At 40.0% G+C, this 18,562-nt stretch overlaps 1 protein-coding gene and 1 pseudogene across 3 annotated transcripts in view; one reads left to right on the top strand and one right to left on the bottom strand.

Annotated features, from left to right (window-relative positions):
- CD2AP (CD2 associated protein) overlaps positions 1–18,262 on the bottom strand; it is a 102,785-nt gene extending 84,523 nt beyond the window's left edge. For all 3 annotated transcript variants that reach the window (XM_053913482.1, XM_053913484.1, XM_053913483.1), the window contains exons 1-2: positions 18,123–18,262; positions 1,024–1,184 (exon numbers count right to left, since the gene is read on the bottom strand). In XM_053913482.1, coding sequence (XP_053769457.1) covers positions 1,024–1,184; positions 18,123–18,126 — 165 coding nt within the window. In that variant the 5' untranslated portion in view covers positions 18,127–18,262. The remainder of the gene's footprint in view (positions 1–1,023; positions 1,185–18,122) is intronic.
- Positions 9,114–9,750, top strand: LOC112302045 (small ribosomal subunit protein eS10 pseudogene; annotated as a pseudogene).
- Positions 18,263–18,562: the final 300 nt, after the last annotated feature.

The following is an 18,562-nucleotide window of genomic DNA, read 5'->3' as shown; positions in this document are numbered from 1 at the left end:
AAACAAAAGTGGCCTTCCCCCATAAGTTCAATCGCCTACTACAGCTTTTCTCAGTTGTTTCAAGAGAGAAAATGTAGTTAGGGAAATCTTCTCTAAAGATTCCCTAACTACGAAGGGTGATGTAGTTAGTCCATCTTCTCTAAAACCAATTAACAAAGTATGCATTCATACTTAGAGTTAAAACCACAACTAAAACAAACACAAAGTTATTCAGGGAACAAATATTTACTTAATAACTACTCTACAAGTTGGACAAGCAAATCAGACACACACTTTCACCTTCTCAGAAGAACCCATAATTTAATGAAGCCAGGCATGTGGTTGGGTGTAAGAAACTTAATAGAGAAAACAAGACAATTATAACTGCTGTGTAAACACTCAGATACTCTTTACTTTTTTTCCTTCTCTTAAAGGCTTACTAATTTTATTAGTTTGTAATAGATTTGATTGTTTTCTGGCACAGGTGAGTAGAATGTTTACTAAAAAGGAATGTTTGGTTATAGCTGAAGAGTAACTGTTACTTTAATAGATTAACTGCGGCAATGCTGAAAAGCAACAACATATAATAAAACTTAAGTAGAGGCAACAATCCTGGATTTCTGTTCAGATTCTGTGTCTTATTAGCTACCCAACACTGGGTAAACCATTTAACCGCTCAGTCTCTATGTCACCGCATTTAAAACAAAGCTATCATTGCCCTAACTACGTCACAAAACTTTTGAAGGCTCAAATAAAAACTGCAGAGCGAGACTTGAAGTGCTCCTCAAATGCACACTACTATTTATTTAAAAATACAGACAGGCAGATAATACACACAGATATACACAAACAGTGTTGTTACTTACAAGGACACCAAGAAACAATGACATAAATTACAGAAGTACCTAGACCTCTAGTTTTTTAAATCTGCAGGGTGAAAGTTTATCTAAAACACTTAGTTATATAGATACATGACATTAAGATATAATGTTAAAGACTAAATCCTATGAAGCAACAGCTAGAAATTTAACTGAAAATACTTACCTTAACAAAATTATCGGGAAACATTCCCCTTTTCCCATTTAGTTCTCCCTCTAGCCATCCTTCCTCCTGTAGTTTTTTCACATTCCTGATGACATCCCCAACTCGAATAGTTAATTCATCATCATGTACGGCATCATAGTCAAACTCCACAATATAGTCAACTAAAAAAAAAACCAATAAATTAACGTTTAAAACTTAACTCATAACACTACTAATCATATTACTAAACTTAGGAACCGGTTTAACAACAATAATATTTTACAAAAATATCAAGAATTATCTCAATGACTTTAAATATTTGGCTACATAAGCAAATTTCTTGATTACCTTAGTATAAAGCATTGTACAAGTTTTAAGCAGAAGGCTCAATACAATGTATAAAGCATGTCCTCAGTTGTTCTCACAGTCAGATATTATACCCTTTGTGTTAAGGGGCAGAAAAAGTCTGGTCTCCACGATCTCATCTCTTGATACTCATGTCCTTCTGTAATTCATGTCCTTCTCCATGAATGTGAACATGACCTGTAACTGACTTCTACCCACAGAATGGGACAAACACGATGGACTGTATGCGAAGACAAGACTATAATGGCCATGTTCTGGCGACACAAACTGCCATACTGTGAGCTGGCCTCTGGAGAGGGCCACGTGCCAAGTACCCGAGGGAGGTCTACAGCTGCAGCCAGCAGAACACCGAGGCCCACAGTCCAACAGCCCACAGGGGACTGGATGATGCCAACAACCATGTCAGCTTGGATCCTCCCTCATTTGAAAACCCAAGCCCTGTCCAACACCTTGATTGCAGCCTTGCAGAGGCCCCAGCTGGCCACGCCCAGATTGCCGAACCACAAAATCAGTGAGATAATAAATGCATATTGTTTTAAACTGCTAAGTATGTGGCAATACTGTCACAGAACAATACAAAATGAACACACCCTAAAATAAACATTTATAAGGATATATATTTTACCTTCTTTAAGTAAGGATTTGAGATTATAGGACATGATTTATGCTACATAGCATTAAATTTTACATGGTTCAATAAAAGTAATAACAGATTTCCTATTAAGATGGCACACTAGACATACCTCCATTCATCTTTCTTCCTCCCATAAGAGAAAAAAGATCATACATATGCAAAACCTATAACCAAAAAAAGGAAAGGGAACATGGGCAGACACTGCTGGTTACCAAACCAACAGACATTCCCATACTGACTCCCCCTCCTTCCTTTCTCACTGAACTTTTACAAGTGAGGCCTCTCTCAGACCCAACAGGTCTAGTCCAGGCCAATACTTCTCAAATAGTAATGTACAATTAAGTCATCTTATTTACTTGCAAAAATCATCTTGTTAACTTGGGGAATCACGCTCAAATGCAGACTCTGAATAAGTACGTTACCTAATACCAGGATACCTAATGTTGCTAGCAGGGCAAAGACGCAAAGGTCTAAAGATAGTTGACTTATAATAATTTATACACACATACTCTGATGGGTTTTTAAATATGCATGTGATGGATGGATTCTGAGCAAGAGTCTGGAAAGGTTTTATTTGACCTTAAATCCTGCAGACTTTGGATGTTCTTTGATGAGAATGTAATGCCCAAAACTGCTACAACTATTTGAGACAAGATAAAGAGCAGGTATGATTAGGATGAAAGAGAAGATGAAAGTGACCTGGATCTTTGCTAAATTAACCAATCCAAGAGTTACAATACTTTTAGATTTCTTGTTACAGAAGTAACTTTATCTTAACTTTTAAGTATATTTTACTCACTATTTCAATCTGCAGCTGAAAACATCCCAACCTCAGAAGGGAGCCAGTGAGAATTTTTTAATAATAAATTTGTGAAAATGGATCCATAACTGATAAAGCCAGGAACAGGAAGCCCAGAAAACTTAAGGAACTATAAAAGAGATGCCAAACTGCTGTGCAGAATCCCAGAAAGGCCAGAAATTCACAACAGGAGGGTTCATGGGAAATGTAAAGCTGAAAATAGGGAAATGAATCTCCACATGGAAGAGCTGACACCCACTATCAACCACGATAGCTCTAAGACAATAATGCTAAGTAGGCAGGCGTTTTTCTCCTAAGGCAAAAAACTAAAGGATTAATCACACACACACACACACAGTTTGGGGAAACCAGTATAGCTACTAAGAATGACAGCTGGTTTCTTAGAGAAATGACTACTGATTTCCAGAATTTAAAGGTCTCCAGAGCTGTGGGCAGCTCCCCTCCTGCTAACTGTAAAATAAAACTCTAAGTCCCATCAACATAAACAGAGTTCCCAATCAGCTTTTTACTAAGAGGAACCAGAAATCTTTGGAAATACAGGCAATTCCAGGGTTAAGGCAGGAAAAGTACAAAATAAGCCTGGAACATAAGTGTTGTGTCACAAAGCAAGGAAGTTCTCAAACAAGGATGAGATGATGCCAAGGATACAGAGAAGTGATATTAGAAGGCTCCTACTGCTCTGGCCAGTGTAGCTCAGCAGGTTGGAGTGTCATCTCGTAAACGGAAAGGCCACCGATTCAATGCCCAGTCTGCCTAAATTACAGGTTCGAACCCCGGTCAGGGTAAGTGCGAGAGGTGACTGTTCAATGTTTTTCTCCTTTTCTCTCCCTCTCCCTTCCCCTCTCTAAGCATATCCTTGGGTAAGGAAGGAAGGAAGGAAGGAATAAATATATTAAAAGGCTCCTGCTGGCCATATATCAGGAAACCCTCAGCACCAAAATAATTAACGACAAAAATTGAATATACTCCATTGAATAAAGAAACAATGAAGTCCATACATGCATAAATATTAATTTCCTGAATTTTATAGTTGGATTATGATTAAGTAGGAAAAGGTCCTAGTTTGTAGAAATTACATACTAAAATGTTCCAAAGAAAGGTCTTAGTCAGGAAAAAAATTCTTTGTACTGTTAAAATTTCTACAACATTATTTCAAAATTTTAAAAAATTTAAACATGTGCAAATTTGAATCCTCAAGAGATGTACAGGCATGCATCAAAGATACTGCAATTTCATCCCTTACCAGTGTGGCTCAGTTGGTTTGGGTGTTGTCCCACAAAGCAAAGGGTATCCGGTTCAATTCCCGGTCATGGCACATGCCTGGGTTGTGAGTTCAGTCTCAGTCGGGGTGCATTTGAGAGTTCACTAATCGATGTTCCTCTCTCACATCAATGTTTCTCTCCCTCTCTGCCTCCTTTCCCCTCTCTTTAAAAATAAATAAAATCCTTTTTAAAAAGACATTGCAGATTCAGTTCTAGACCACTGCAATGAAGACAATACTACCATAAAGCAAGTCATACAAATTAGTAAGATAACAATGAAGTTTGCCACATCAACTGACTCTTCCTTTCACGAACGATTTCTATGTATCATGATGCTGTCTGATAGCATTTTCCCCCTAAAACTTCTTTCACATATTGAGGCTCCATTTCTAATTCTAATTGTCTCACTATTTCCATCGCCTCTGCAGTTAATTCCTCCACTGAAGTCTTGAACCCATCAGTCACCCACGTTAGTTGTAATCGACTTCTTCCAAACTCCTGTTACTGTTACTATTTTGACCTCTTCCCATGAATCAAGAATGGTCTTAATGATATCTAAAATCATGAATTATTTCCAGATTTCCAATTTCCTTTGCCCAGTTCCACCAGAGGAATTACTATCTATGGCAGCTATAGTCTTACAAAATGAACTTCTTAAATAATATGACTTGAAAGCCAAAATTACTTCATGACTCACTGGCGACAGGATGAACACTGTATTGGCAGGCATGAAAACATGAATCTCCTTGTACATCTCCAGTCTCGGTGACGAGGTGCATTGTCAATGAGCAGTAATAGTTTAAAAGGAATCTTTTTTTCTGAGTAGTAAGTCTCAACCATGGGCTGAAAATATTCAGTAGCCATGTTGTAAACAGATATGCTGTCATACAGGCTTTGTTCCTTCTGTAGAGAACAGGCAGAGAAGATTTAGCACAATCTTAAGGGCTCTAGAATTTTCATAGTAAAACTGACTTCAACTGACTTCAACTTAAAGTCACCAGCTGCTATAGCCCCTAACAAGAGAATCAGCCCATCATTTGAAGCCAGGCACTGACTTACCCTCCCTCACTATTAAAGTCCTAGATGGTTTAATAATATTTGGATGACTCAAGACACATCATACCTTGACTGTGGGGTTGTGGTTTCAGACAAAACAGAAGTCACCAAAACCTTGTCCAGGAAAAGATATCCTAGACCCCAAATTGTGTCATTTTTTTAAAAATTTATGACATCCAGAGACAAAGACAACCAGACATATAAAGTAACTACAAAACATAAATAAGTACCTACAGAAACAAACAAACAAAAAAGAAACTTTCCAATAAACTCCAGATACTGGACTCATCAGATACAGACTTTAAAACAGTAACATTTCCATGTTTACAGATATAAAAGTTGTGCTTAGAAAACTGACACACAGCTAAATATTGTACAGAGTGAGAATGTACACTGGAAAAAGGCCCACAAACATATTCTCAAACTGCAGAAGACAATAACCAAAATTAGGAACTCAACAGATGAGGGTTTGTTGGTGTTTTTTAAGTATACTAGACACAGCCGCAGAAAACTAGCTAAAATGAAGACGGGTAAATAGAAACTAACCAAAACGAAGCTGAAACATGGGAAATAGAAAAGAGAATGTAAGAGACATAGAAGATAAGACAGTCTAACAAGCTCAGCTGGAGTCCCAGAAGAACATAAGAGGTAAATATCTGAAAGGTTAATAGCTATGAATTCACCAAACTGATAAATGACATCAATCCATGGAGTTAGGAGGTCTAAGCCACTCCAATCAGTTAAACAAAAAGAAATCTGTAATTCCAACTAGTAAATTGCAAAAACAAATAAAAAAATTCAAAGACAAAGAGGTAAAACATCTTAGATAGGCAAATTAAAAAAGAGAGGTCACAGAAAAAGCAACACATACTGACAGCTCTCAGCAGCAACGGAAGCCAGAAGCCACAAGATTTAGGATCTCAATGTGCAGAAAGAAAATAACGTGAAATCATAACGACTACACCAGAGCATATACCCTTAAAAACAAGAGGAAAAATAAACACTTCTGACAAGCAAAACTGGGAGGAACTAAAAGAAACTGCGAAGGATATCCTCTTAGCAAAGCAAAAGTAAGAGATCCAATATGAAAAGTGTCAGAAAGCTGAAAAGTAAAAGAAGTGGTAAATATATAGGTACACAAACACTGAGTAAAATAATAACACAAAAATTAACTTAAAATGCATTAAAGACTTGAATGTAAAACCTGAAACCATAAAACACCTATAAGAAAACAGGCAGTGCTCTGGCTGGTGTGGCTCAGTGGACTGAGTGCTGGCCTGCAAACCAAAGGGTCGCCGGTTCAATTCCCAGTCAGGGCACATGCCTGGGTTGCGGGCCAGGTCCCCAGTTGGGGGCATACTAAAGGCAACCACACATTGATGTTTCTCTCCCTCTTTCTCCCTCCCTTCCTTTCTCTCTACAAATAAATAAATAAAATCTTTAAAGAAAAAAAAGTGAAGACTTAAAAAAAAAAGAAAGAAAAGAAAACAGGCAGTGAGCTCCTTGAGATCAGTCTTGGCAGATTTTGCAGATTTGACATCAAAAGCAAAAGCAACAAAAGCAAAAATGAACAAGTGGGACTACATCACATTGAAAAGCTTCCCCATAGGAAATTAACCTGTCAACAAAATGAAAACGTAATCTACCAAATGGGAGGAAATATTTGCAAATCACATATCTGATGAGAGGTTAACATCCAAAATGTATCAAGAGCTCACAACTCAACAGGAAAAAAAATCCATTAAAAAAATGGGCAGAGGATCTGAATAGACATTTTTCCAAGTACATACATATGACCAACAGGTACATGAAAAGGTAATCAACATAACAAATCAACAGAGAAATACAAATCAAAACCACAGGGAAATGTCACTTCACACCTGTTAGAAAGGCTATTATTAAAGAGACAGTAAGTAACAGGTGTTGGCAAGGATGTAGAGAAAAGGGAATCTTTGCACACGTTAGTGGGAATGTAAATTGGTACAACCATTATGGAAAACAGTATAGAGTTCCTCAAAAACTGAAATACAGCACACTTCCATATGATCAAACAAATCCACTTCTGGGTATTTATCCAAAGACAACAAAAACCTGAAAAGATATATGTACCTCCATGGTCAATGCAGCATTATTTACAATAGCCAAGAAATGAAAACAACCTGGACGTTCATCCATGAATGAATGGATAAAGAAAATGTGGTATATATACAACGGAATGCTGTTCACCTATAAAACAGAAGAAAGTCTTGCCACCTGCATCAACATGGACGGACCTTGAAGGTATTATGTTAAGTGAAATAAGTGAGAGAGAAAAAGTCACATCCCAGATACCACAAAATCTCACTTTTATGTGAAATTTAAAACAAAACAATAAGAAGGTCTAATTAAATAAAGGGTGTTTAATTAGACCCTGTTATTTAATTACTAAAGTAATTAAATAGTACTATTACCATTTAGTACTATGCTATTAAACAATAGTATAATACTTTTAAAATATTTTCATATATACTTTCATTAGAGTCACAACAAACCGGTAAGATTTACGTTCTAAAACAGCACTATCCAGCCAGTAACCAGCAGCCACAGCTGTCTACTGAGCACCTGAATTGTGGATAGTCTGAACTGAGACATTATGTAAATAAATAATACACACCAGATTTCAAAAAACAGAAAAAAATGTAAACTATCTCGTTAATAACTGCTTATATTGCATGTTAAAGTAGATTTTCTTTAGCACACATATTAAAAATAATTTCACCTGCCCTGGCTGGTGCAGCTCAGTGGACTGAGCATAAGCCTGTGAACCAAAGGGTCACTGATTCGATTCTCAGTCAGGGCACATGCCTGAGTTGTAGGCCAGGTCCCCAGCAGGGGGGGCACAAGAGGCAACCACACATTGGTTGAACCCATGTGAAATGAATGAACCACACATTTCATTACGTCTTTCTCCTTCCCTTTCCCTCTCTCTAAAAATAAAAAAATAAAATATTTTAAAAATAATAATAATTTCACCTGTTTCTTTTTTTTAAACATAAGTACCAGCAGATTTATTGGTATGTAATTTGCCAATTCAGTATGCTTCAAAGAACATATGTATACTTGCTTCCCAGCACCCACTGAAGATGATATAATTTCACAGTTCACTCGACACTGTTCAAGTTATTTAAGACAAACTTTTCTAAGCAAATTAACTTTGTGTCTAAGTTTGTTTAACATATAACCTGTAGACATATAGAAATGTCTGTCATTTGCAAAACAGGTAACTTCCACTCCATTTACTAGAAGCATGTAAATATAACAAACACGGAACAGGCAATCAGCAGACCCACCTAACAAAATGTTTGATAACCCTGATCATCGATTCTCTACTAGAAGGATTTAGGAGACTCAATGAGTCAGACAAAAAGGATTAAAGAGTTTCTTTCTAAAACGAAAGTTAGACCTCATCCATCAACTTGAAACAGGAGTTCACTCCATTTAGCCAATACTCTGTTAATGTGGTTTAGGTGGACAAATTTCAGTATGTTTAAAGTTTGTATTATTCATTAGAATGCCTCCCAATTTTCTGTTAGTTATTAAGGGTTTTGTCCTAGTATCAGAATATGGTAATTTAACACTGGGTCATGGAAAGGAAGATAACTATTCAGCTAGTTCTTCTTCTTGCATTAAGATGCTTGACTTCTATACAGCATTTTTAATACAAGCTACACGGTGTTTTCATGTTCATATTCTCAACTGACCTTTTTTAATTTATTTGTAGAGAAAGGGGAAGGGAGGGAGAAAGAGAGGGAAACATCAATGTGTGGTTGCCTCTTGCGTGCCCCCCTACTGGGAACCTGGCCCGCAACCCAGGCATGTGCCAGTGACCCTTTGGTTCTCAGGCTGGCACTCGATCCACTGAGCCACACCAGCCAGGGCATGGCTGTGAACAGATTTTTTAAATAGAATTAAATAAGTGATGTGGTTTCTGGCATCAATGAGTTCAGGGCAAGTAAGGTCATTACATATGAAATGAAGAGAACCGTTAACAACGGTCTTAATTTTAGCTTTAAACTATAAGCTTCTAAATTATAAATTCCATTGCATTTTGGTCCCTTCCGTTCCAGCTCTGACCTCTGATGCTGCGCCTATTGTGATGCTGACACCCCAGAAGAACCAGATAGCCATTTATGAACTCCATTTTATGGAGGGAGCAATGGCTGGCAAGAAGGGTGTTCACACGCCTAGACACCCCGAGCTGGCAGACAAGAATGTGCCTAATCTTCCCATCATGAAGGTCATACAGTATCTCAAATCATGAGGCTACATGAAGGTCGTTTGCCTGGAGACATTTCTACTGCTACCCTACAACGAGGGCATCCAGGACCACTGCCCCGAGACCGTGCCTTCCACTTTGCCTGCAGCCAGCCTGAGACCGGCAGGCAAAGGCCCAGGGAGCCAGAGACCTACAAGACTCACACAAGGGGAAGCCAACAGAGACACCTAAGGCTACAGAAGGAGCACTGTGCCCCCTGGTACCGACAAGAACGCTGGGGCCAGGGGTAGGTCAGCAACCCAATTCCAGTTTAGAGGCAGATCTGGTCACGGATGTGGTCAACCACCTCAGTAAACATGGAGCAATTATTTTGTGTTGAATATTTTCAAATTTAAAAGAATATATATTTTTAAAAATGAATAAATTCAATTGAGTTTTACAGGATATAAGGAATATAAGAATTTTAGGATATTTGTGTGGGAATGTCCATTTGACATTCATTCTGAAAATTCTGAACTCTCAACAGACATATTTTCCATCGTTTTTTGGTAATTTTCTTAAGCTACTTCATAAAGCGTGGTTGACAAGAATGGCCTAATTAGTAGGTAAGTAAAGATGGAGTCTTTGTCTCCAGTGTGTAATATACAGAAGTGTGCATGTGCACACACACACACTCCTGAACAGCAAGGAAAAGTACTCCAGAGTACAACCCTCCGCAGCACAGTAGGGATTTTAATGAAAGTCTACCATTAAATGTGTTTTGATATCAGCAAAACACATTTGTCAATAAATTAAGTTACAAAATACAGAAAGATTACTATTTGAAAAACCAACTTTAAATGTTTCCTAACAATACTGTACTCTGCTTTAGCCAAGACTCTACTGTCTCAATGTTACAAATATATGAACTTGTATACTTACAATCGAAAACAAACAAAATGGCACTTCATTATTATAATAACCATGGCAAATGCTGTAAGGATGGCGGTGTTACAGTTAATCAAGTCAGTCCGGGTGTCAGGTAACGTTTTGGCCTCCCCAGTCGTGGAGCACTGACAGATACAAAGATGATTAGGACAGTCTGAATATTTCAAATAAAAGGATCTTAAGACACCAACTGAAGGCGTGCTTCAGTCTAAAGACTCAGCGCCAGGAGTAGAAAGAAATATCCTAACCACTGCCAAGTACTTACCACGTGACTGGCCAAACTAAGGAGAGATGAGCAAATCCTACTTGTCTTCCAATACAGGGATCTGTATCCTGATGCTTCCTCACCTTCTTCCTTATGCTTCTCTCAGTACATCTCAACATTTCTCACTTCACACATACTGTTTTCATGGACTACCTAGTTCCTCACTTGTTTGGATGTCCAATGATTCACCTGTTACTCCCTGTCACAAGACTATAAACCATCCCAACACACTTATGACACTCATTAACAACGGGAGGGCAGGAAAGGCAGGAGAGCTTATATCACAATTGCCAGGGGTTGTGGGAAATATTTTAAAAATCCAGGTGACTCTAATAATATGGCCAGTGCCCAATACTGCTGTAAACTACTTGAGGCACCACAACTTGCATGAGGAAGGAACCAAAAAACCCAGAATTGATTTATAATATTCTTACATGTTTAAACTTCAGTCACCTTCAAAGTCCTTTCCTTTGATGTGATACACCTATCAAAGACGTTTTTTCGACTGCTCAAAACAGTTCTGAACTCATCAATTTTGATGCCTTTTTGTGCTTCTGCTGCTTCTTGTTTCACCTCTTCCACATCAGCAAAACTTTTCCCTTTGATGACATTTTTCATTCAGAGAAAGAAAAAAATGTTGCTCAGGGTGAAATCAGTTGAATAGGGAGGGTGGGGGCACGGGGTTATGCTGTTTTTGGTCAAAAACTGCTCAACACTGAGTGCATGTGGGCAGGTGTGTTCATAAATCACCCATCATGAAATGGGCAAACATATTGAAATAGTCTTTAAAAACAAATTCACTGAAGCCTAACTCAGCCTCTCATAATAACACCAGCTAGTACACTGATACAGATGGTTGCCTAGAACACTCACCTAATGGGGGGAGCCTATTACAAGGGGTCTAGCCTCCAGAAGATAATTCAGGTTTTTGGCCCCCCCCCCCATATTTGTCCTAATTCCTCTAATGTCTAGTATGACATTAATCACACTGCTCACAATAACATAAATTCTTGATTAATCAATCTCTTATCTAACACTCATTTCCTTAATGATGTGAGAGAACCTTTCTCTTAATGTTGGTAGAAACTGGTCATTACTGTTACTATACTTGAAGTATTTTTCTACTAGAAACTCCCAATGATTATATGCTACACAATGTCTTGAAATCACCTGAACACTCAACCACCAAAAAACAACCTGAGCTAAGCGGCACTAAAACTGACGCAGGAATTTAGGATCTCATGCTAGGCATGAGAAACAGAATGGGATCATGATGGAAAGTTTAACAAAGTATACAAAACCTTTAAGAGTATGAAATGCGAGTCTACTGGGGGCACTGGACAGGACTGACATGGCGTAAGTAGGGTTTAGGAAAGAACGAATCCCTAACACTGCCATATGTGACACTAGGTCAGCATCTTAGGCTACATATCAATTTAGAATCATGAATTTTTTAGAAGGAGAGGTTCTTCTTAGAGTAAAAGCCCCTTTAAATGCAAATGACTGAAGTATGCTTTCAACTGAATGAAAAAAGAAAGAGTAAAAATCACCCAGGTACCGGAGACCTCCAGAAACCAGCAATAGCCAAATCAAGCCAAACAGAGGTAAGGTCAAATTTAGCCCAAAGGAGGAAACATTTAGGAGCCCAGAGGAAAATGCCTCTCTCGCTTGGGCTAAAAGCCAAGCTCATGACAGAAAAATGAGAAATAGTACATGTAGCACAGTTTCAGGTCAGAAAAGCCCTAGTAAGATTATGAAGGGGATTCTGTCTGGTTAACAGTCTGCACATCTATCTAACATAAACCTAAAAGAAAGCTGAGGAGAAGGAGATGAGGAAGTGTGAGGGAAGACTGAGAAGGACAAGTACACCCTACTTGAAAGGAGAGGAGAGAGGAGAGATGAGAGAGAAGAGAGAAGAGATCTAATACTAGTTGTGTTTTTACCTTTCTTGAAATAATGAAGCACAAATGCCAAAAATGTTGCTTATTTTCTTCCATCTTCAATATTAAAATGGCTACACAAAAATTCACCAATTTTAATAAGTTTTTTTAAATGCATGCTGATATGACAGTTGTCACAATACAATCTAACAAAATTGTTTCCGAATGAAGTTGAAGACAACTAAGTGCTACTAGAACCATCTTAATGGAAAAAATACCGAACAAACTTTTTGGCCAAGCCAGTAAGATCTAGCAGGGGTGTCTAACCTGTGGCCCACAGGCACCACGCAGCTCAGGATGGCTGTGAATGTGGCCTAACACAAAATCATAAATTAATTAAAACATTATGAGATTTTTTTGTGTGTGATTACGTGTCTCGTGTATTTAATGTGTGGCTCAAGACAACTCTTCTTCTTCCAGTGTGGCACAGAGATGCCAAAAGACTGGACACCCCTGATAGCTTAGGAGTCCAGCATCTTGTCAGTTTTACTACTTGGCTCATCTTAAACAATTCCAATAACCAAGCTCATCATAGAAACAAATATCCACTTTGTATCTCTCATAGAAACCCGGACCCTGTCTAGTTTCCCTTCCCTGTGGCTGGGTCTTCAAGGCCTACTGCCAAACCCCACCTCCCTTGCCCCCAAGATGGCAATCCAAACTGCTACCTAGTGCCTGCTACCAACCACCACCCCACTCCCGCACAAGGTGGCCTGCTCCACCTACCTGTGCACACACTGCCTTTGGCTACACACATCCCTCACACTGACAGGCTAACTGTAGGTATATATGGATGAACCTTCACCCAGATTTCCCAGACCAGTTTTCTGGCCTCTCCCCCGTCTACAAAGACATAAGTCCAGCCTGAAGTCAATCTGCCTAGTAATCGGGTATCAAATCCCAAAACTAAGCAAGTCAAGCTCACAATGATTACCCAATTTACCTAAATCTCAATAATATATTAGGTTCTATTTGCCATTTATTTTCTGAACACAAACTGAAACTTTCAGATCCCTCACAACTTGCTTCACCCGTTTACCTGGAAAGATCAGCACCTGTGCTATTTTCATCCAAACCAAGAATCATTACAGCTCTTTCCTTGCCTATTTTCAGGCCCTTGACATGACACCATTTCTTCATATACATTAAAAAATTAAACATGTATCACACAAAATACATTTAATAGGAGAGGATGTTCCAAGATTAAGGAGGGGAAGAAAAAAATCACGCATTTGGATTATGTATCAATAAAAATTTGGAGATATTTTTGATTAGCTATATGAAATGAAGTAAAAGCATTTCATGTTTTTTAACTTTTTATATTAAATGCTTTAAAATTCATATACTATTAAGTTAATGTGACATCATTGTATTACAAACCCCTCATTTGGAAGGATATATGGCAAACTTTAGGCTAGTTTCTGTAGAAAAATATAAAATATTATAAATGTGAATTTTTACCCTTAATGTGATTTTATGGAATTGTAACTATTCAAAGTTTGAAATGCTTACAAAAAACCTGATCCTAAGGACTTACTAATTAAGGAGTACAAGTGATCAATAGATTTGCTAGAAACCCAACTTTGAAACAAAAATTTCCTAATATTCCTCTTGCATGTGGTGGGTTAGTTTAACTGATGTAAATTCTTTGATTGAAAGGTGAGCCAGTAACAGGCAATTTACATTTATCACTACTTACCTGCATGAATCAAGATTTTCTCCAAACAGGGCAACAAAGTAAAATAAAGAAACAAGTCACTCCATGATATGCTAGTAAGTGCATCTACCATTTCTAACCCAACTGCTTATTTTTTGTCCATTAAAACTACCTAATAATTTAGCCCTGGCTCGTATGGCTCAGCAGATTGAGTGCTGACCTGCGAGACAAAGGTCGCTGGTTCGATTCTGAAGCACATGCCTGGGTTGCAGGCCAGGTCCCCAGCTGGGGGTGTGTGAGAAGCTACTGATCAGTATTTCTGTCCTTCTCTTTCTCCTTCCTTTTCCCTCTTTCTAAAAATAAATAAATACAATCTCTAAAAAAACCCCTACCTCATAATTTAAATATGTTGGCCTGTTACATATGTGAGCTTATAGAAAATACATTAAAAAGTTCACAACCTTATCTAAAATTAAGAGATTCAGTCCTTAAAATCCACTTACTTGTTCACAAATAAAAGTTCACACTTTGTGCCATTTGCTTTCTATCTTATTCCACTCCAAAATGCAGATCTGTACTTTTGGAATAAGAAAAATAAGTACTGCTTTTCTATCTCTTTAAATCTTTTCCCAAATCCTTTCACTCACAATGCCTCAAATGTTATGATAAACTTCTGATTGTAGAAACTAAAAATGAAGCTTTAGTGTAACAAAATATCGATACACACAAGGCTGTACTAGTACTCATCCTACTTAGTTTTTCCTAAACCACTAAACCTACTTCCAATACCGGACTTTCTCACAGTATTCCTAATATTGAAAGTATCTTTCTACACTATTTTTGTAAGAATACAATATATAAAATTCAATTTTTGCATTAGTAAAAAACCATCTCATCCCACTGGTCCTTTAAAAAAAAGATTTTACTTATTTATTTTTAGAGAGAGGGGAGGGGAGGGAGAGAAAGAGAGAGAAAAACACCGATGTGTGAGAGAAACATCCATCAGCTGCCTCTCACACACGCACCCAGACTGGGGACTAACCGCAACCCAGGCACGTGCCCAGAAGGGGAGCTGAACCGGTGACCTTTAGCCTTGCAGTAGGATGTCCAACCAACTGAGCCACAACAGTCAGGGCCCCACTGGTCCTTTAAATATAGTATGTTGCTTCTAGCCAAGGTCAAAAATTGAGAACTATTTTTTTTAAGTTGGTACGAAAATTAAGGAAATCATTTGAAAATGAAAATAACAGCAAAACCAGCACTTGGCCCTATTCTAAGCACTGTACAAGCATTAGTTCATTCAACCCTCCTAACAACCTATGAGGTTAGATCAGAAAGGGTAAGTAACTTAGTCACAACTAGTAGGTTGAAGAGCTGGGATCTGACCTTAAGTTGTCCCAGTCCAGAACCCATGCTCTTAACTCTTTGGCTGTACCACCTAAATGTAGGACCCATCACTTAATAGGTATACAAGTTATTTCAAAACAAAGAAATTGAAAATTTTGCATGTCGTGACAAGTCATATAAAATACCATGTAAATATTTTAAGCTGTCATCTTAAATCATAAGAAATAAAGACTGGTGATAACAAAACCAAGCAAATGAGTTTTCTATTATAAGAGGAAACTCCCTTAAATGATTTTGATAATTTTAATATGAATCATTACATGGCAATAAATCTGAAGTATACATTCATATGGAAATGTCTGACAAATACCTGTCAAAAATTAACTACAAATGCCCCAAAGAAATCAACCTTCAAAACACATTCTGGCCTGGCTGGTGTGGCTCAGTGGATTGAGCTCCAGGCCTGTGAACCAAAGGGTCACTGTTTCGATTCCCACTCAGGGCACATGCCTGGGTTGCAGGTCAGGTCCCCAGTAGGGGGCGCGCAAGAGGCAACCACACACTGATGTTTCTCTCCTTCTCTCCCTCCCTTCCCCTCTCTCTAAAAACAAATAAAATCTTAAAACACACACACACACACACACACACACACACACACACGCTGGGAAGTCAAGGTTGAGAGTATGTAGCCAGCCCGCTTCATCAGGATATCGGCAACTCACCTAAACAGGACACAGGGAAGAAGTCACTAAGAAAAGGCCTCTGAACAATCAAAACAGATACTCCAATGTCCACGTAATGATACTCATTAATTTTTCTCAAAAGAGGATCTCGCACACTACATAAGGGTCTACTTTATTTTTCCCTAATACAGAACTACAAATGTGAGTATGATTTCCATACTTGTAGAAAAATTAGAGAACACAGTTGGTGAAGGGGGACACTGATTTCAGTAACAAGCACACCCAACAGCAAAGCAGAAAAGTACTTATTTTTATAACTTCAAAATGCAAATAAATCTTGTCAACAGTCTTAGACACAATGAACAGATACTCAAGGCCTCACAGTACCTGACACACCCAACATTACGATGACCCTAGGTCATCAAGAAGTTTAATTATATTCTGCATTCTCTTCAAGACAGAAAAGAATTACACATTTTATTTTAGTATGATATTCACTGAAAGAAATTAAAGTTCTTTTATAATTTGATGCTTCAAGAATAAACCCTCAATTACTCAGTAAGATCAACCAGTCAATTAGAAAGGAATTCATCCGAAAGTTCCAAATACCAAAGGTTTTACTCTTTCCGAGTTTAAAAGCACTCTGTGTACAAAAGCTACCTGAAAGCTAGAGGGAGGTGGAGGAACGTGTAAGAAAACACAGAAGAGCAGGGCGGGCGTCTATAAACACTATGTTTAAAGCATTTCCCGCAAAACAATGTGTGGGCAGAAGGTGCCACATCAGCAGTATTTTGTATCTGTCCTCCTTCTAAATCACTTGTCAGTTTCATAAATTACTAATTTCGGTTAATAGTGTGTTGGTATGAAGCAGTACCAACTCCCGAGAGCAAAAAATAATAGCATCCTCCTATTTATTCTATAAAACCAAAATCAAGATTACTCTTGAAAGAACATGCTTATTCCTTATGGTGACTGAAATTTATGCTTTAAGGTGGCACACTTTTTTTCTTAAAGCAGCTCTTTAAAATTGCTTTTTAATTTTTAAAGAATTGAGGGATAGCGCTTAGCCCGGCGCGACACTTTGTTATCATCCATAGCATTGTTACACTGCTCAACAAAACTCCCTTTCAAACCAGGCTGCACCACAGACCACTTTCCCTAGATCTAAACAAAACTTTCAAGCACACAGGCAATAACATATAAGGCCTTGTACTTTCCTCTCCTCTAGCAAGGAAGTCTAACTCCAAACAGGAAACTGCTTCTCAAAGGGCGCAACACATTCATCCTACCAAACCCCGAACGAGTCTGCAGAGATTTAATATTTAAATGCCAACAGGCTCGCCTAGGTAGAAACGGAGTAAATAAATACTCATGCTTCCCGGTCCTGGAGGCATCCCTTGCAAATTTCAGCGAGGGGGCAGTGGAGGGGGGAGACTGACGTTTCAAACAACCACAAATAAAACTTTGAAAAGCCAATCTGTACACTGCCTCGCAGAAGATAAAGCAGTCGAAAGCGCTCCTTGGCCAAGTTTTTCAATCACACTCCCGCACGGGGGAGAGAGCGGGGAGCGGGGAACACAGGGAAGCCCGGGGCTGAGTTCAGCCCGTCCTGGGCGAGGAGAGGTGACCGGCGTCCCCATCCCCCACCCCGTCACCTTTCCCGGGAGCAGGAAAAAGGCGGGAGGGGAGCGCGGGAGGCAGCCCCGCGCCCTCCGACGCATCTCTCCGCGGGGAGAACAAGGTGGAAGGCAGCACCGGGAGGGATACGGTGGCGGGGAGGACGGCTCGCTGCCGCCGCGGAGGGGCTGCCCCCCCCCCGGCCCTCCCCCGCAGACACCGAGAAGGGGAACCGACTTCCCGAAGCGGGAGGGTCGCCCAGGCGCGCGAAGCGCCCCCCGAGTCGCTTACCCATGCTGGGGGCCCCCGCGGGGAGAAGCCCGGCGCCGCCACTCCTCCTCCAGCTGCTCGCGCCGCCGCTCTGGCGGCGGGAGGCGGGCCCTGCGCAGCGCTCGCGCCCCTCCAGGGCTCAGGCGGGGCGGGGAGTCGCCCCCATCTGCCGGCGGCGCCCTCCGTGCGGTGCGGCCCGTGCGGTGCGGCCCGGGAGAAAGAGGCTGGGGCGGCGCACGCCCCGGGCCTCCGCCGAAGCCGCGCGGGTGGGGGGCCGTCGCCCGCCGGCCCGGCCCGCGGCTGTCCCACCCTGGGTGGCTCCCGCAGGGGGACGGGCCCGGCGGGGTCGTCTGGGCCGCCGGCTCCAACCCCGAGCGCTCGCCGAGCCGAGGACCCGCCCCTCGCCTCTCGGGGCCCGCCGACCCGGAACGCTACGCCCCAGCCTGGGCTGGAACCCCGGG

Source organism: Desmodus rotundus, chromosome 11 (assembly GCF_022682495.2).
Source record: "Desmodus rotundus isolate HL8 chromosome 11, HLdesRot8A.1, whole genome shotgun sequence".
NCBI lineage: Eukaryota > Metazoa > Chordata > Mammalia > Chiroptera > Phyllostomidae > Desmodus > Desmodus rotundus.
This window is presented reverse-complemented; position numbering and strand designations above follow the sequence as displayed.